The sequence below is a fragment of the Athene noctua genome, chromosome 13 (genome assembly GCF_965140245.1).
Source record: "Athene noctua chromosome 13, bAthNoc1.hap1.1, whole genome shotgun sequence".
Taxonomy (NCBI): Eukaryota; Metazoa; Chordata; class Aves; order Strigiformes; family Strigidae; genus Athene; species Athene noctua.
The window spans coordinates 17555144-17575140 of record NC_134049.1 but is presented as its reverse complement, the minus strand read 5'-3'; the positions used below and the strand labels follow the sequence as shown (position 1 = coordinate 17575140).

General features: G+C 37.8%; 1 protein-coding gene and 1 long non-coding RNA gene across 11 annotated transcripts in view; one reads left to right on the top strand and one right to left on the bottom strand.

The window, feature by feature from the left end:
• Window positions 1-19997, bottom strand: part of LOC141965723 (uncharacterized) — a 65301-nt gene that overhangs the window by 28482 nt on the left and 16822 nt on the right. The window contains exon 2 of one of the 2 annotated variants that reach the window (XR_012634500.1): window positions 13397-13544. The exons of the other annotated variant lie outside the window; for it this stretch is intronic. This is a non-coding gene — a long non-coding RNA (uncharacterized LOC141965723). The remainder of the gene's footprint in view (window positions 1-13396; window positions 13545-19997) is intronic. 2 annotated transcript variants of the gene reach the window in all.
• TRPM1 (transient receptor potential cation channel subfamily M member 1) overlaps window positions 1-19997 on the top strand; it is a 108627-nt gene that overhangs the window by 79743 nt on the left and 8887 nt on the right. For 2 of the 9 annotated variants that reach the window (XM_074917669.1, XM_074917661.1), the window contains 12 exons: window positions 723-758; window positions 1472-1612; window positions 2864-2893; window positions 5352-5644; window positions 6192-6420; window positions 7887-8009; window positions 8348-8479; window positions 10481-10609; window positions 11917-12168; window positions 12859-13051; window positions 16252-16272; window positions 17939-18083. In XM_074917669.1, coding sequence (XP_074773770.1) covers window positions 723-758; window positions 1472-1612; window positions 2864-2893; window positions 5352-5644; window positions 6192-6420; window positions 7887-8009; window positions 8348-8479; window positions 10481-10609; window positions 11917-12168; window positions 12859-13051; window positions 16252-16272; window positions 17939-18083 — 1724 coding nt within the window. The remainder of the gene's footprint in view (window positions 1-722; window positions 759-1471; window positions 1613-2863; window positions 2894-5351; window positions 5645-6191; window positions 6421-7886; window positions 8010-8347; window positions 8480-10480; window positions 10610-11916; window positions 12169-12858; window positions 13052-16251; window positions 16273-17938; window positions 18084-19997) is intronic. The other 7 variants (XM_074917662.1, XM_074917670.1, XM_074917667.1 and 4 more) reach the window with 7 other exon arrangements.

The window sequence follows — 19997 nt, the reverse complement described above, 5'->3', positions numbered from 1 at the left end:
AGATGGTAGCTGTTAAGAAAGGTAAGGTTAAATTACTTCTTGTAACAAACAGTGATGTCAGGCTAAATCAAGTATGGCTATACTGCACTGCTAGTGATTAAAAACTAAAGAGAGGAATGTTAAGCTCCTAGCAGTGTAATATATCATTTGAGATTTAGGTTGATACGGTTTCTTCTTGACAAGAAGCTCTCAATGCACCATTACAGAAGGGGAGTGGAAGGAGAGGCCTGCTAGGTTAACTGGAAGCCCCACTCACAAGCACAGAATTTGATCCCTTTTGTTTGTTTCCTTGTGTGTTTTTTAGTTACTTTTCTCCCATCAATCCTACTTTTACCTGGGATAAAATCTGTTCTGTTTCTCAGTGCTGCAAGTCCTAAATTTGTTACTCATTTCTTTCCATTACATGTAAATTCATTCATTATATGTGAATAGGGACATTGTAAGGTTTGGTGTTTGCTCTCTTTGAGGTTTTGGAGCTTTTATTCAGTAAAATTCAACTACATGAAATGAGTCTGTATTCCTTTTGGCAAGGAAAATCCCATTTATTCCCAGGAGGTTTAGATGTGGGAATTACACAGTACTGGGTTAATGTATAATTCATATTGATCTGCTTCATAGTTTAACTTTTCTCATTCAGTGTTTGTCTTTTTGAGTGTTACTAATGCTCTTCTGCATTCTGCTTTCTGTCTGTCTCTTTGCATTTTCATGGCTCACTCATTCAGCGGCAGTCTCGGGGATTCGGTTGGGTTAACATGGAGGTGATGTTTTTGCTTAGGATATAGTTGTTTCATCATAGCAACTGCTTAGTGGTGCTGTAGAATCAGTTATTGTTGTAGGATGTAGCTTGAACAATGAAGCACAGTTTTCAGCTCATGGTTCTAGCAGAGTCAATACCGCTATCTAGTTTTTAAGTGTAACAGTGGAAATTATAGTCTGTCTTATTCTTTGATTCTTGCCTGCACGTTAATCAAAATCATATTCTGCATTGTAGTCTTAACTCTGTAGATAATATTATGATGAAATATATAAGTTTCCATAAAATGTAAAGTATGCCTGGTATTCACCATAGAATTAAGTCATGCTTTTATACTGGATTAATGATAATCGGTACAAAGTTATTTAATTTCATCAATATAACCCTTGCAAACAACTCAGGCTTGTATGCGCACTGACAAGTTGTATGAGTGAATCAAACGAAAATTTGTCCTCAAATATAAATACTGCCAACAACAAACCAACAACAAACCAAAAAAAAATCTGCCCCCCCCCCCCCTTTTTCATTATGTGAATCAGTTATCATTAATTTTATACAAATATTCAGAGACTGAAACCTCTGGCTGTAAATAATACCTGTGTGCCAATTTAAACATGACATGATACATCTAGCCAGGCAATTTAATGTATTTTCTGTTTCCTTATCCAAAGTTCTTATTTCGCCTTTTTTTTTTTTTTTTTTTTTAATTTTTGGTAGGGAAATCTTCCACCAGATTATCATATCAGCCTAATAGATATTGGTCTTGTACTTGAATATCTCATGGGTGGAGCTTATCGCTGCAACTATACTCGAAAAAGTTTTCGGACTCTTTATAATAACTTATTTGGACCAAAGAGGGTAAGAATAAGTTCATTCTAGATGTGGCGTCATGCTGATGGTAAAAAATAAGTAACACTCTGTTGCTTTGTCTTTGTGAAACACTACATGTTAAATTCTAAAGAAATTCTGCAAGACCGAAGTTGACACTTTGGTAGTGAAGTTATATAAGGAACCTGTAAAACATCTATATTGAAGAACAGGAGGACCCAAAAGGTGGTAAATGCATTGATCTGGAGGTGAATTTCCTCCTATTTCAGTAATTTACAGTCCAAGCATTTCTAACTGTGGTGTTTGCATATTTACTTATTCCTATTTGAAGCTGAAGCTCTCTTATAGCTGTAAAAATAGGTCAAACCAGACCTATTATTTACTAATTATAACCAATAGTAGCCTCAGCTTGGGTAAGGCAGAGAGTTTAGTCTGAATACAGAAGAGCTATGAACCTGTTACGGTAAGTCCTGTAAAGAACTGCTCTGAAAATAATTCTTATCCTACGGAAGCCACTGCAACCTCAGTAAAGCATTTCATAGTCATGTATCAGTCCCAAAAATACCAAACATGGCCCTTGCTTTGTTAAGAAGTCTGTTCTAAGCAAATAGAATCATTTTCTTCATTAGCTTGTTTGTTTGCTTGGTTCAGCTTTGAAGGTCAAGTGAAGCTTCCCAGACTAATTACAGAAAGCCCCACACTAGGAAACTAGCCCCACAGATGGTCAGAAGGCCACTCAAAGCCAAAGTATTCTGTAGCCAGTATATAGTACATATATAGTGTAGTACTATCTGATGGAACAAAATAAACCTTTTACGTAAAATGTAAACCAGAGATTTAACAATAGAATGTAGGGATTTATTTTTTAAGGGGAAACTGTGCGAGGTTTGAATATCTATTATATTTTTTACTGTTTCTTATGGGTATCTTTACCCTGTGTGTTCTTAGAAGCAGTATTTTTTTTTGAGCTTTTGTGACCATGTGGTGATTTTAATTCTCAAAGCAGTATATTGTTCAATGATCCATGTAACTCTTCCATCTGAATCAACTATTTCACTTGAGTGCAGGATGGAAAATATTTTCTAACCTATTGCCTTTCTGAAAATACAATTAAGAGGGAGATTGATTAATTGTACTATTATTGGTACAAATATTTAGAATAGTAAGTTTAATAATAAATACTGTACATTTGTAAATGAAAATGTGTTTTTACTTGGTATGTTTGGTCTTTGAATTTTCCCTCCCATCTCACTGATTTTCTTTTCTATTTTTGATATTCAGCCAAAAGCTCTTAAACTACTAGGGATGGAGGTAAGTTGGATTTATTGTAAAATATTGTCTCTATCAGAGCATTTCTTGGTACAGTTCTGATCCTGCTCTTAGCTTTTGCACTATTATTGTGGCTTAAAGTAAATTTCAACTAGACAGGGTCTTCCATTTTGCAAACAGCCAATAAAATACTTTTGAAATTTTTTCATGGGTAGGGTCTTGATAGCTGCTTAAAGCTTTGCTCAATAGTCTTCAGGCAGTTTCTAGCAGTATTATGTAACAACACAGTCCATGTTGGAACATACTGTAGATTTAATCAGATGTGAACATCAATGATATTGAAAAAAGAATGTGATCCAGCAGTGATGCTTATGGTCAAATCCCCTTTAACCATGAAGTAACAGTTTATGTGCAAATAAGGTTTTATCATAGAGAAATATTTAACTGGAGAGTTGGTCTGACATGTTAGATGCTGTCCTCCGCTATAAAACATCCTTGCTACCACGATGGCACCATGCTTAGTAAATGATGAAGCTGATCCAGAATTTTGGGTCCAACCTCTGCCTCAATTACTTGTGTGTCTGCAGAAATTTTGAATTGATCAGAATCAAGTCTGGGATGATGCCTAAAAACTCACTCTGTTTTGGCGGTAATTGCTTTTTTTTTTCAAAAAAAAAAAAAAAAGTATTAATATAGACCAGGAGAGCATTTACACAAAGAGACTAGGTACATTTCTCTATGAAGTATGCTTTTATTAGTGCTGTGATAATAGTCTAACACAGTATATGTATATGTTGTTTGTGTTATATTTGATGTGAACTATACCGACACACAAAAGCCTCTGTTTCCCCAAGCAGATAAGCAGCTCTCTTCTCTACAGAGAAAGTCCAGGTTATGTTTAACCTCTCTGATCAGCTTCCTATTCTGTAATAGCTCAAGGCCAAAAGCTCAGCCCCTCAGAGATGCGGCCCCTTTTAATCAGTGTTGATCACACGTAGGTTGCTTAGTGCTTCTCCAAAAGCACATTTTGATTTTCCTATTTCTTTCAGTGAGAAAAGTTTTATGTGGCACAAACTGAAGTGTTCTCTCCACTTGACAGTGAGTGTAGCCCACTCCCTTCTTCCAAGAGAAGAATTAACATTTTGTTTGCTAAAGCAGTCAGTAAATTGATGTGACTCCAAGTGTTTGGGTTTTTTCCATTTTCAGTGTTAGCAGCTCTAAAACAGGAAGTTTAGTCTCCTTAGCATTTTGTCTTCCTTATGCAGGGTTTTGTTTTCATTTGATTTTCCTAGTGTCGGGAGGACCTAATTTTTGGTCCTGCATTTGAGATTTTATGTCCTGTACTTCAGAGATGCTCAACACTTTCTTCATGTGCATGCAATTAATGACCCCTGAATTTTCCATAAGAGACAGAGGTCATCACTTCAGGATCTTAAAACTGCTGGAAAAGAAATGCATACTTAATTGTTGGGCTGAAGTGTTGCCTTTGGAAACCTGGGGTGTGAGGCTGAACCCTGAATTTGGATTTAAGTTCATGTTTTGTCAAAACAAGTGCATTATGCTGAGCTTGCTTGAACAGGAACTAATTTTGTAGAATGGTAATTGCTTTTACTTGCAATCCACTTCTGAGATTGGAATCAAAGTCTACAATGACAGTGAGCTCTGTCTCTACACCTATATGTGCAATGTTCTTCTTACAGTATTTAAACCCTAATTTTCCCAATGATGGCTTTTCTCCCTTCAGGATCCTGCTTCATTGTCAGTACTTCCCTTCAGTTACTTCCATGTTGGTTCCTGTAGTAATGGCCTATCCTCCCTATCCCTTTAAGAAATGGGATACTTATACCTTCCGTTTGCACTGCATACGTAAGAAGAGATTGCTTATTCAAAGGTGAAGTCTCCCTTTAGTAGCTTGCTGTTCTTAAGGACGCTATCCGCCTGTCTTTTCCACTTGCATGTTACCACTCTCTCCACCTGCATGTCCGTCTGAAAACTGCTTTGATACGTGCGAGATATGCAGCACTGTTCTTCAGGAATAGATGCAGATATATCGAATGAGAAATTACAGTGGAACCTATTCATAGTGAATTCAGGTTTGTTAAAGCTCCATTGACACTGCAGTGGAATTCATCAAATATTAATTCATTGCAAATTAACATGTGCAATTACACATGCAGTAGAGATCTACTTACAATGCAGTGTAAAATAATGCCTTCGGTACAATAGGGTTCTACTGTACTTATCCAAGGTGGGTGATTTGTAATTAAGTATGCAAGAAATGGTTCTCTGAATAAAATATTAAGCTGTGTGTGCTAGCCCAGTGCATGCTCCGTCACGTGTTCTTCATAGTTTTATTGTGATTGGCATTCATTGTAGCAGCAAAAACAAATTAGAACTTTAACTGTTAATATGTCCTCTCAGTACTTGCTCTGTGCATGGTGCCATTGTCAGGTAAGATGTTAAGAACTGATGGGAACATTTTTTCTTCTTTCCTTCCCAGGATGATGAGCCTCCCACCAAAGGGAAGAAGAAGAAGAAGAAGAAAAAGGAGGAGGAGATCGATATTGATGTGGATGACCCAGAAGTCAGCCGCTTTAAGTATCCCTTTCATGAACTGATGGTATGGGCCGTGCTGATGAAACGGCAAAAGATGGCACTCTTCCTTTGGCAGCGAGGCGAGGAAACCATGGCCAAGGCACTTGTGGCCTGTAAACTGTACAAGTCTATGGCCCATGAGTCTTCTGAGAGTGAATTGGTGGATGACATCTCTCAGGACCTGGACAACAACTCAAAGTTAGTAGACGCAGAGCAGACTTTATCTCTACTTGGTATAGGGGGTTTTCTGACCTGCTAAGAAGATTTTAGTAAAGTACAGCTGATTTCTAGAATGTAGCTTCACAAAATGCCATTTGGAGATGATTTATCAACAGTAACCAAGCCAAAATGTGATCTCAGGATCTGAAGGTAACACTAGCAAGCAGAAGACTTGCATTTTTTTCTGACAGAACACATTCTTTCTTCAGCCCCTCTCTCTGTAAAACTAGCCAGTTTTATTTCACAAAATTATTTTCAGAATTTACTCACATAAATTAAGAGGTATCTTATGATACATCTAAACTGGCCTTAAGATGTTGCTGATCTCAGATAGTTCTCTTTGGTCACTAAACACTGGTTTGCAACTTTTGTAGACTATCCCAAATGAAGCTTGAGACTCATTTTTTCTTCTCATTGTACATGAGTGTGGAAAAACATGACTTCCTGTGAATGGAATGAAAATCCAAATGCAAGAAAACACTGATATCTAAATCAAACTTCACTGAACTTATCTTGCATTTTCCAGAGATTTTGGCCAGCTGGCTGTTGAACTCTTGGATCAGTCCTATAAACATGATGAACAGATTGCCATGAAACTACTGACCTATGAACTGAAAAACTGGAGTAATTCTACCTGCCTGAAATTGGCTGTGGCAGCTAAACACAGGGACTTCATTGCTCACACGTGCAGCCAGATGCTCTTAACAGATATGTGGATGGGGCGACTACGCATGCGGAAAAACCCAGGCCTTAAGGTATTTCTGCAATTGTTTTCAAAGATAGTTTGTTGCACGTAACATTACATTATGCATAATGTATAGAACAAATCAGCTTACTACTTATAGGTGTTTTAATAACATACCTATTTTAAAGCTAATTTGTTTGGTTTCCAAATTAGGGATATCTAAGGAACATTACCCCATACAAATCCATAAACGGCTTAGCATGATTGGAATCTGAGAGCAAAGTTGTGGCTTTCAGTCAATGATGAGATCTGCATACACCTTTGGTTAAGAATTAGTTGGATACAAGCAAAAAGATCTCCACTGGGGGTCCACACAATGGAAATAGAGAGAAAATGAACCAGACATGGACATATAATTCTTACGTTGCTTAATATCATACCAGAAGATAGAGAGTTGAGACTCAGAGTTGAAAAGAATGAAAACTGCAATTGCATTGTGTGAAACTATGTGATTTTTATTTCCCTCTTCTGTGATTTCATGATATGGCCTTTCTTACTGATTTTTATATTTCCTAATTGTTGGATTTACAAAAAAACTGAGTTATGTGAGGAGGCTGGCACAAAAGGGAAACACGAGTGAGCCAATGTTAAGGAAGCAGAGCAGTGTTTGCTTGTGTGTGTTTTCATGTGAATATAATCCTTTCTTTGTTACATTATGCAGTTGCTGTCACCCATATGGAGGCCCATCATGATGGTGCCACCTTCAGTCTCACCCCCTTATTTCCTTAAATCCCCCATTACAGACAGCGTGCCATTCCTATCTTCCCAGGTCATACTCCCAAGATTGCTGACATATATATTGCAGTTTCTCTGTTCATTCTCAATTTATTTTCATCACTCTTAAATCTCTTTAAAATCTTTAGGCAAGTGTCCAGCCTTTCAGATTGCATCATGGTGCTTTCTAAATCTGTTTATTCATTTAGTTTCTTTTCTCCAAAGGATTAATCCACCTTCTAACATTCTAGTTTCATTACCTGCATTCTTTTCTTTGCTCCTTTTCTGTACTTCGGCAACTCATGCTTGTGTTTCTGTATCTCAGCAATCTCATATAGTAAAAGTACTCTCCCAGTGCTATCTGCAAAGCTTCTTTAATCTTTCACACATTTTCTAACTATTAAAACTAATTATAGTATGTGGCTAAGGTAACTGTAGTCTTAAGAAGCCTGATGCCCTCTTCCAGCCACCAATCTGTCCATTCCATGGAATTTCTCTACACAACTCTAATTCTAGAGCACAATTTCTTAATTGCAGTGTATTTGTGGAGATGGGAAGCCTGCCACGGTGCCGTCTTTCCATACAAGTCCTTATTGCCAGTGCTTCATAAGTACTACTTACTCATTTTTGTAGGTTTGAGGATAGCAGAGTATCTTGAATACTGTACAAAAGAAAATACTGTTTATGGGATTTGCCTTGTTATGAAATCTATTAATGTAAACAAATATTGCCGCCTGAGTTGGATTCTTTCTTGTTGTACAGGTTATAATGGGAATTCTCTTGCCTCCCACCATCCTTTTCCTAGAGTTTCGGAGTTACGATGATTATTCTTACCAGACATCAAGAGAAAATGAGGAAGGCAGAGAGAAGGAGGAGGAAAATGTGGTCAGTAATGGAGATTCTTAGGAAGTTCTAATATCTCAAGAGTGCTCAGTTTTCTAACTTCTCATTATGTTGTAGGTCACTCAGGTTAAAATCTGAACTGCTTCTGTGGGCTAAGAATCAGTGAAGAGTTCTGGGAGTGTATAGGCTGGATTCTCAGGGCTTGTAAACCATCTGTAGTTGCATGGATTTACAGAATTTGTATTTTTGTATTTTTAAAAAGAGTTCTGTTGTTCAGAGGAAGCATTGTGTAGTTAACAGTTGGCTGGGGCTGTAGTTCAGGAAAAGCTACTATTTTTACTATTGAATATTGATGAAAACTGACAACTTTGCTCTTCCAGGATGCAAATGTGGATGGAGGCTCCCGAAAAGGAGATGAAGAGAATGGAAATAAAAAACAGAAGAGCCTTCCAATTGGAACAAAGATCTATGAATTCTATAACGCACCTATTGTCAAATTTTGGTTCTACACAGTAAGTCATGATGATTAAACTGATCATTTTTCTCAAACCTGTGAAACTTCAAGGATTACAGTGTAAAAATAATAACCAAGTAATAAATAAATAAATACATAGTGGTGACTTTCATGGAATCTGATGAATAAAGCACTCTACATAGAGAAAAATGCATAGACAGTGAAACAGAATGAATATCTGAAGCTTATTCTGTCAGCCTCTAAAGCTCCTACACACTTTGAAGGAGGCCCTGTCTGGCTAATCATGTGCCTAACTCAGTGCAAGCTCCCCAGTCCAGTCACTCAATCTGAACTAGGCTGCATTCTCTTGCATTCTAAAAGCTCTGGCTTTTGTTCTGCCTTGAAGCACACTTTAGGACCCAAGAAGTAACACCATAGTATCACTGCTTGCCATTTGCTCTGTTGCAGTTAGGCTCAGATGGGCACAACCTAGATGGAAGCAGAGATCGTAGTCTGCAAAAACGTAATAGGTACTTTTCTCTTACTTAAATAATTAAAACCAATCTAAAGATAAAGATAAAGATTTTTTTTTTTAATAAGAATCTGATTTTCTTTTTAGTGCATCAAGAATTCTCTGGTGCTAAACTCTGTTTTAATAGGAAGAAAAAGTATTCATGCTACTGCTCATAAATTTTGTGTGTGCCCTGTAAAAGATACTGGTTTCTTTTTTATTCAAAGTTAGGACTTCCAATACTTAGTATGTCATAATATTATATAGGTCTTTAATTTTAGCACATTATAATCACAAAACACTATACTGATCTCTTTCTGCTGCCTGTATTAATAATTTAAAAGCAGAATTCCAATTTAATTTCAAAGAAAAGTATTCAACATGGTTTCACAGTGTAAAGAAATTACATTTTAGTAGATCAAAAAAGCCCCAGGCACAAAGGGCCTGATTTAGAGTGCTTTGGAATTGTTGTTTTGCTTCTTTCAACAAATGAGATAATTCAGCTGCCTGGATCATATGTTCCACAGTGTCTGTCATTCCTTCAGTTGTTGGAGGCCTGTGGCCTCTGCCAGTGGGCATGGCAGCTATAGGAAGGGCTTTGCAGCAGGCTCACTTAATTCAGAGAAAAAAATGTTTTTTCTTGTGCAAGTAAGGATCTTCAACACCTGAATCTTTCACACATGCCCAATTTCTGTGTTCATACATGTTAGTATGAATGTAACAACTAGGGCGGGCTTTACCTTTATGAATTATGCAGGCCCCTCAGCTAAGAGGATTTTACTGCCTTCTGTTTGGTTTTCTTCTCTGACATGGCGATGCACTCATACCAAATTAGGCTTCAGCGAGAAACTTGTTCCTGAGACTAGGGGCTGCTTAAAGTAACCAAAATATCTGCAAACCTACTGTTCATGCAGATGGGTTTAAGTAAGAGGTACAGGAAGAGGTGTTGTAGGGACTGATATATGAAGTCTGTATGCCTCTGGCTGCACATAAAGAATCTATTTGGCCTAGGTGGCCTCAACCACATTACTACAGGGTGGAGAAAAGCAACTGACTGGTCTGGCTCTTTATTTCCCCTGCCGCTCCAGGCAGGTGCTGCTCACATCCTTGCCTTCCAGTTCTGCTTTAGATCTGTTTTGAGATGGTGAGTAAGAAAACTCCATTTTCTCTCTGGAAAATCTTTTGGTTTATTACTGCTTTGTTTCCCTTTTTTCTGTAAAGCCATTGAATTCATTTTGGGTTCTTAACTCTGAACTTCCAAGATCTCTGAAGTTTTTAGTTTGGTTGGTCACCAGAGAATGCTGTGAGGCATAGGGACAGCAGCATCACCAGTTTGACATTTACACCAGTAGTTATAGAAAATCGAATGATAGCTCTATTGACTTACACTAATAGTCCAGAACTTCCTAATGGAAATTAGTGGAGACTGAATTTTTCTTTTCTGTGTAGCAGTCATCTCAAGTAATTGAGTACTGCCTCACTGTGGAAGAATCCTGGGATTCATGACCTAAAGTCCATAAGTGATATATATATATTTTTTTTTTTTAGATATCGTACCTTGGTTACTTGATGCTATTTAATTATATCATCTTGGTGCGGATGGAACGGTGGCCATCAGTCCAGGAATGGATTGTCATCTCTTACATTGTGACGTTGGCTTTAGAGAAAGTAAGAGAGGTAAAGTCTGATCATACCAACATCTCATAATCCTTAAAATGAAGCTCGCCCTTAGAGGTAAGAATGGCATGGACTTGTGTAGAGGGTTGAGAAGCCATACATGAGAGAGGAGATTCTCATATCCACAGGGTCCTAAAATACTCATCACTGTAGAGAGTTTCATTTATAACCCATTCCCATACATTAAAACTCCCTGATCAAAAAGATCAGGGAAAAATGCCCTGAGGTCAGTAGTCAGAATGAATGCTGTCAATCTCCTATGTGTATTTCCAAGGAAAGTCAGGGCCATAACCCATGAAGGAAGCCTCAGCAGGTACTGTCTTTTTATTAGTGACACAGTCTTTGATGGGAACTGCAGGCAGAGAGATGTTTTGGGGAATTAACCAGAAGTACTATCTGACTGATCTCATTACTTTTCTATAAGGAAGACAGCATAAAAGTTTCTACTGTATTCACATGCTGAAGTATGGTTTGCACTTAGCCTATCCTTCTCTGATTCACAATTCCCACATCTCATACTAACTGTATTTGGAGATAAATATGGATGCCAAGTCAGTAAGCAGCTTTCCTGCTTTCAATGTTATTGATTAAAACCTTCAACAAAATAAGGATTAATAAAGCAAAAATAGAAACAAACATGAAAAGGGGGTCCAGAGGAGGGCCCCGAAAATTATCAGAGGGCTGTGAAACAGCTGTGCTATGAAGAAAGGCTGAGAGAGTTGAGGTTGTTCAGCCCAGAGAAAAGAAGGCTCCAGGGAGACCTTCTAGTGGCCTTTCAATATGTAAAGGGGGCTTATAAAAAAGAGACTTTTTACCAAGGCCTGTGGTGACAGGACAAGGGGCAACCGTTTTAAACTGAAAGAATGTAGGGTTTGATTGGATATAAGGGAAAAATTATTTCCTGTGAGGGGGGTGAGGCCCTGGCACAGGTTGCCCAGAGAAGCTGTGGCTGCCCCCTCCCTGGCAGGGTTCAAGGCCAGGTTGGACGGGGCTTTGGGCAACCTGGGCGAGTGGAAGGTGTCCCTGCCCGGGGCAGGGGGGTGGCACTGGATGATTGTTCAGGTCCCTTCCACCACAAACCATTCTATATTTCTATAAAAAGGAAATTTTGCCTGCTAATAACTAAAATATTGCTGCTTGAGACAAATTTTGCTGGCAGTGAAGGGAGTCGCAGACACCTATTGAATGTGACAAGACTGACCTTTTTTCATGACTATTACTTCAAAAACATAACTTGGAGTGTTTTCTAATTATTTCTTTTTTGGGTTTTGTTGTGGTTTGTTGTTGTTTGTTTGGGTTTTTTTCAGATTCTGATGTCAGAGCCTGGCAAGCTGAGCCAAAAAGTAAAAGTTTGGCTCCAGGAATACTGGAATATTACTGACCTGGTGGCTATTTCAGTATTTATGATAGGAGCAATTCTTCGCCTTCAGAACCAACCTTACATGGGTTATGGAAGAGTGATTTACTGCGTAGATATAATTTTCTGGTACATTAGAGTACTAGATATCTTTGGTGTGAACAAATATCTGGGACCTTACGTCATGATGATTGGAAAGATGGTTAGTGCCTACATTGATGTTAATTATGTATTTCAGAACTTCATAGGAAACTAAATTCAGTTCTGATTTTTAAAAAAAGTTTTCCATCTGAGTAGGACTCTAGTAAAGGCTGTGAAAAAGTTGCCGTGTGAATTTCACACACATATGAGGTGCAGTACTCTTGCTGATAATTGCTTGACTCAAGAGGGAATCTTTTTTCTTTTGTTGTCTTTTTTTTTTTTTTTTTAAACGAGCCTGAGGAAACTTGTTCACTTTGCCTGCCTTCTGCCTCCCAAAGCCATAGCAATAATAAATTGCTGATACACCAAGATCATCCACAAACCCATCAGCTGTGGACAGGAGATGATACAGCAATGATCGTATCATGTCTTTGCAGCCACAGAAGGGCTCTGTGCTGAATGCAGAGCATAGCGCACTTGATGCAAAAGAGAACGGGAATAGCAAAGATTTTAGCATTTTAAATGTTTTTAAATATAAATCTAGTATTCCTTTAAATGACTGTTTCTACTGCATTTTTATGTCTGCTTAATTCATGTGCAGTAGTTAAAGAATAAGATCAAGAAAATTATCCAGGGGAATGTGTTTGTTCTCTTGATACTTTCTTGTTTAATGCATGATGGCAAACAGACACACTGGTGCCTCTGTACTACGTGGTGATGATAAGAGCCTCTGTATGGTCTCTCTGTGCAGATGATTGACATGCTGTACTTTGTGGTCATCATGCTTGTGGTTCTGATGAGTTTTGGAGTAGCCCGCCAAGCTATCCTGCACCCAGACGAGGAGCCTTCTTGGAGACTAGCTCGCAACATCTTCTATATGCCCTACTGGATGATCTATGGAGAGGTGTTCGCAGACCAGATAGACCGTAAGAGTAGAATTCATAGTAAGAGTCTGTTTCCTGTTTCTGAGGCAGATGATCAGATCCAAATTAATGATTGTTTTTAATTTGGAGATAGTGTTTTGTCTTTATATCATTGTTGTTGTTGTCTTCTTGTGACAGACTCCGGAGACTGAACAATTTCCTGTTCCCCACCTGCATGTCCCGTCTCTCAGTTTATATTCAAAGTCAGTTATCATTGAGAGTGATACAGTCTGGAATACTCTCCTGTCCAAGGATATAACAATACTAAGTGTGCTGTTTACTTGGAGGCATCAACAGAGATCATTCTGAAACTTGCTTTTGAACCAATGTTTTACTAATAGTTCCAGCAGAAGAAAAAATAAATACCTTGCACAGGAGACAAAACCACACATATTCTTTCACCTTCAACTCACAGCAGGATCCATGAGCTAATACATTTTTACTCCCACTGATACATCCATCTACTTTCCAGAAATGTTTCTGTTTCATGAGTCACTCATGTTCTTTTCTACACCTGTGAAAAAACAAAACAAAAAAGGAAAATTCTGCTTGATTAGCTTTGAGTGTGGAAATAGCCTTTTTTATAGAAAAGCTGCAAAGTTTAAAAAAATAACTGTCAGTATTTTAGAGGAGATAGAAACTATCATATTATTTCTGGCTCTGTGTTAATATTTGAAATTTGTACAGACAGTCGAACATGTAGCTGGCCTCCTCCAGTGTGTATCAAATAGTTTGCACTTTATCTAAAATAATATAAGCTACTATCTCAGCATTGTGTATGTGTTATTTCAACCATCTGCAGATATTGACAAGTAGTAAAGTGGAAAACTGAAGAAACTGTGAGGTCTAAGTTCAAAAACCATAAAGATCCATCATCATGAGAAACCTTCATACCAAATGTCATTCAAGTGTACTTTAATTGTTTAGAAGGGAATAAAATGTTATTAGTCTGTTTATGAACAAGAGCTATGTTGCAAAGATCTGCAAGAGAATCATGTTGCAAAGATCATATAGTCTTTGTTTTCCTTACGAATGCTTGTCCTGTTAGCGTAACTTATGATACACTAAATTACTGTTGACCTATAAAAGGTCAAGCCAGTTATTTATTGTCTGATATTGCAGTTTCAGTTCCCATGTGAGCCAGGATAAGCTCAGGATCTCTCAGATGGGTTAACTGTCCCACGGGGAAGAACAGACTGTAACAGCATATCCCTTGCCTTTGTGGCTCATAACATGCATTCAAATTCTACTTCACTTTGAACAAAGAATGCTTGCCAACGTAGACAGTGTGATTTCTTTATAAATCAAAACTCACACCTTACCAACAATACTGATCTCTTTAGTGTAAGTGGTGTCCCTGACTTCTCTCATGCTTCTAGTCATCTCTCAATTATATACTCAGCATCCTTTGAATTAGAAATCTTTCTTCAACAGTGCAAAAGATTTTGGGGAAAAAAGGTTCAGGCTTTCCAGTTACACAAGTTCAATCCATCTACTTGCTCCACTAACCTTCCCAAGTCAAAAGCTTTGCTGTGTCAGTAGCTTAAACATAAGCTAACTTGGAAATGTGTGGTTTTGTTGTTGTTTTGTTATTGAAATAAAAGTGGTGTGGTTACGCAAGGAGTTCTATGGTATAACTAGACTGCATTCCAATTATTCTGTAAATTTCTTATGTCTAGAAGTCTGTGGACTGACTTCTGAAGATCTTTTTGCTTTCAGTAAGACATTCTCACTCTGACCTTTCCACGGTTCTCTAAACACACCACAAAAACAACCTTGGAAGTTGTTGGGGAGTGATTGCTATGGGCAGTCTAACCTGGCTCTGTGTCAAGTGCTTATGGGTAGTTTTGCCAAGGCTCGTGAGTGTAAACAATTTATGTAAAAAGTATTACATCTGTAAGTAGGTAGTTGGACTTCTATCAGCAGCTTCACTGATGACAGGATGTCACCTAAAGGTGAAGATTGCAAATCACAGAATTGCTGAGGTTGGAAGCAAACTTTGGAGATCATCTAGTCGAACTTCCCTGCTCAAAGCAGGGTAAATTAAGCAGGTTGCTCAGGGGCTGTCCAGTCAGGTTTTTATATCCTGATGGATGAAGACTGTGCAATCTCTACAGACAACCTGTTTTTAAATAGAATTTCCTATATTTGTATCTGCCCACTGCCTCTTCTCCTTTCACTGGATACCACTGGGAAGAGTCTGGCTCTGTCTTCTTTACTCCCACCCACCCTCAGGTATTTATAACACTGGTAAAATCTCCCTTGACCCTTCTCCAGGCTAAATTATCCCAGCTCTCTCAGCCTTGCCTCATTTGTCAGATGCTCCAATCCCCTTAATCTTTGTGGCCCTTTACAGTATGTCCATGTCTGATTTCTATGGGGGAGCCCAGAACTAGACACACAAGTCCAGATGTGGTTTCACAGAGCTGAGTAGAGGTGAGTAAATACCTCCCTCAACTTGCTGGTAACACTTTTCCTAATCAACCCAGGATGCTTTTGTCCGGTTCACTCCATTTAGATGTCCACGAGCAAGAAGTTACTAGTGGCATCTAGTACTCAACAGCAGTGTATTCTTAAACAATAGAGAAGCCTGGCTGAGTTTCTTTCAACAGTATAATTTTTCTTACAATTTAGGGGGTGGCAAGCAATATCCATACTGGTAGTCAAAATGGGCATTAATGATATTGTACACTGTAATAACATTAATATCATGACCATTAACAGAAACATAACCATTCAATAGAAACAGCTGGCAGACTCAAAGCCAGGGTGGTTCTTAAAAAAAAAAAAAAAGATAAAAAAGGAGGAAATGTTTCCATAATAGCTAAAAGAATGATTTTGTGTGATAATTTTGAGTTGTTCTGTGTTCATGGTGACCGCCAGTTTTGTTTACTTGCCTGAAATATCATGTATATTTAAATGATCATCTGCCAGAAGCATTTTGTGATTTATTATTAATATCATGAATTCACTGCCATATGTGACATTTGGGGAAAACAACATGAAAAGGAAATTGCAGAATGCAATGCATTTTTAATAAAGACATTGTTTCTAAGCATATGTCTCTACTGTTCTGACATTTCAGCTGCTTATCTTTTCTTGGCAGCAAAACTGTATTTTCAATCATCTTTTAAATTTTTTTTTTTCAATATTATTCTATTGTTTTCTTTCTTTCTCTCCCTGCCTCCTTTCCTATTCTGTTCCTTTGGAATGCTGTTCAGTCTATGCCATGGAAATTAATCGTAAGTCTCTGTGGAGAGCTGATTATCTCATTTAGTTGGATATGTTCATTAATCTTCTTCTTCACTAGATACTGACATTTTAATTATTGGGCTCATCCAATATTCAGGTGTGAATCTTGTTTTTCTACTGTAATAGTTTCACTGAAAAGAAGCAGAGGAAAAATATTTTATTTTAATACAGATGCAGATCAGAAGTTTTAATTGTGCTTATGTGGTTGCTATGACTTGTTTCTAGTACATTTTCAGTAAAATAATATTTTTAAATTATGATGCATGAGTGTCATGTTGTAGCTAATTCCCTTGGATTACCTAGATACAATGTTAGTGTTTCTTTGGCAGTACTTTCATTGGTCCATGTGAATAATATTATGGTTTGCTTGAACTTCCTGTTACACATTTCTTATGATGAACAGCAAAAATGTGGGTCTGATGTCTGAAAAGCAAGTAAAGTATATGTTATTATTCATCATTGTCTAAATATCTCTTTCAGTCCATAGTAAATAATACTAGTCTGTTTTCAAATAACTTGAAGTGTTTTTCGGGTGAGGTTGAAGCATTGGGTTTTTTGCAAAACTCATTGTCAGACTTAGTATTTACTAAGATTTCAGCTAAAGAACCTGTGGTTGATAAACCATAAAATGGTTCCAAAAGTTAGCCTTGTATTTGAAATCAGATACACTGGCACTGCACTTAAAGACAGAACAAACTTTCTGCAGTTACCCAACTCCAAGGCAGCTCTTACCCAAGACAACCTATGTTTTCTTAGGATTACTTCAGGCAATTATTTTATATCAGTTTGATCAATATTCTAAGTTTTTGTCTCATTCTCACCAGTCTATTTTGCTGTTACTAATATACTTTTCATTTTATAATTTTATCTCTGGTTTAAAATCTAAAAATTTAGAATTATTGTAGAAAATAAGGGAAACTGAAATTGGCCCAAAAGTGGGGCAGGGCCACCTGCTGGTATCATTAACAGCCCCAGACAGAGCAAGTGGTAGTCTAGAGTCCATCCAGGGAATCCAGTCAGGGGCAAAAGGAGACAAGGCCAGAGTCAGAAGAGGGTTTATCCAGGGGACAAACACAGGTCTAAGGTCCATCCAGGAGGCAGGGCTGAGACCTGCACACCTGACATAGCTCAGACAGGGACAGGTATAATAGGTGTAGGTGTAGACACCAGGTGAAGCTGCTCAGGATCATTAAGGCCTCTTCAGCACACTCAGGACCCTGATAAATTTTTAATTGATGCTTAGCAGTCTGGGACCACTAAGTAATCCTTTAATATCTTTGGCGAGTTATGCACACAAGTTTGGTTGCAGAATTTTATTTAATTTCACTATTAATATGTATGTATGTCTGCACATTAAGATCTTGTCCTAGACTATTGCTATGAGAAAAAGATCTATATGAATTTGAAAAGAAAGCCACACTGTACAGTAAACTTGGAGCTGCTTCTCCGTTCACTATTATGGAAAATTATTTTTGTATGCTGTAGTTAGAAGCAGAATTCAAAGTAGAAATTATACATGCTTGCTACTGGAAATAAACTGCAAAATTTGTCTAGCTCGGCAAAGTTTATGCATGTGTCATCATTAAATAAATGTAAATAGTGTCTTTTAAGTATTGGGCAATTTGTGAAAAATACCTTTCCTGGTTTTTTTTTCAGCTCCTTGTGGGGACAATCTTTACGATGATGATGGTAAACGTCTCCCTCCATGTATACCAGGGGCCTGGCTCACTCCTGCTATTATGGCCTGTTACCTCTTGGTAGCAAATATCCTGTTGGTAAACCTGCTAATTGCTGTCTTCAAGTATGTAAATAATCATGCACTATCTTTAGTTTCTTATTGCCAAGACAAAGTTTCTGTGAGAGCCTGTCAACTGATTTTGCAAGGGTTTGGATTTGCACTCGATCTAATTACTCTGTGAACATGACTGGCCAATATTTGCAATCGTGTATACACTGGGAAAGAGTGGAGGAAAGGTTGCTTTGAGTATGCCAGCAATTGCAGTAATGCATATGAGAGAATCTGGCTACTTCCAATTACCATTTAGTGGATAGTGATAGGCCTCAAGATTGCTCTGGAAATATGAAAAACAGAATCCCTGAAACCTGCTACATACCTGATGGAAGACCATGTAAACACTAGCAAGCATGATTCTGTGATAGAACTGCAGAATGAAAATCTGAACATCAAAAGCAGGAGGCATTTCCACTATCACTACATTCTCTGGATTATTGTTCTTTTTTCTTATTGTTTTGCTTTTCATTTAGAAAAACCTTGCACAGTTCTAATATGACCCCGAAAAGGAGTCTATATTGTCTTGAACCAAGAGAAAGGATGGCTACAGGTTGCCAAGATCTCTGGCCAGTCCAAGCAATATGCACTATGCACATTCTTAATGTTATTTCACAAATCTATATTTAGACTCCCCTAGAGTAAAACCAAACAAATTTCTGCTGCTTGTTCTTTCTACCCACAGTTATGTTGCATGCTTTTCCTGTCATGACCTAGGGATAAAAAAAAGAAAAAAAAAAAAAAATTTAAATATCTACTTGCTAGTAAGACTTTTTGAACACACCACCTGAGAAAAGCAGGTGATCCATTTTTGATGCCCATAAACATGTAGTGTTGGAGGGCTTGCTGGCATAGATAGCTTGTGTCACAACCACAAAAATAGTTCATCGTGTGCCCAGAATTCTACAGCTCACAAAGCCTGTCTTTCATTTGATGTATGTAGCTTAAAAGGTCATGAATTTTAAAGTGCTCCAATGCCAGTCAAATCGCTAGGGGGAAGGGGAAGAATCTTACAATGGTAGCTATTATTGGCCGAAGGACCAAGGAATCAGCAGTTTGGGAAGTAGGTCATGCTGTTAACTCCTGCCATCCCAGCATGGTTGCAAGGGGGTGAGATCTAGCTAGGGAATTCCTGCAATGCAGGAGACACTGAACAAAGGCAGATTGTTATTTTTCATGGGTAAATAATGTCATGCATATGTAGCCAAAAGAAACCAAAAGCTATGTGTACCCAAGAATTCTCTGGTTTCAACAAGATGTTTTAACTGGTTTTGTGAACGTAGATATTCCAAAGCACAGAGGATTAGGAAGGAAGTGGACAGAAAATATAAAAAAGGAAGTGCCAATATCATCAGCATCATCCAAGTGGAGCGAGCTGAGCACACTGTAAAATAGCTTGAAAAGCTTTATCTAAGACAAACATCAAGTCCACTTTCCCTTAGTTGCTATTTCATAACCTTGACTATTGTTCTCTCTGGATTAGATACTGTCACACTCCTTCCTATCCCCTGAATTACAAAATAAAACATCTTTATAACACACCTTATTTTGGTGTAGAAATAATGAGGCTGTGGCTTCCAAGAACAAATTCCTTTAGAAGAATATGCACAATGTTTCTGAGTCAGAAGTTTGAGTGAATAGAGTTTGAATTTAGGACATTTGGTGAAAACTTGAAAAGTCTTCTATGTAGGTCAAGCTGATTAGCATATTAAAGGCAAACTATGTGAAACTTCTGGGTTTAGCATACAAAATAACTTTCATGGATTTAATACTTTCTGTAATATCAAATACTGGCATGTGTTAAAAGACATACTTATAACCAAGCCTCAAAATACCAATTATGTGATTTGTAAATTGTGTGAGTTTCTTTTCACTAACACGTAAAGGACTTTATACAGTAGGTGCAAATAGTCTAAGAGGGGGACT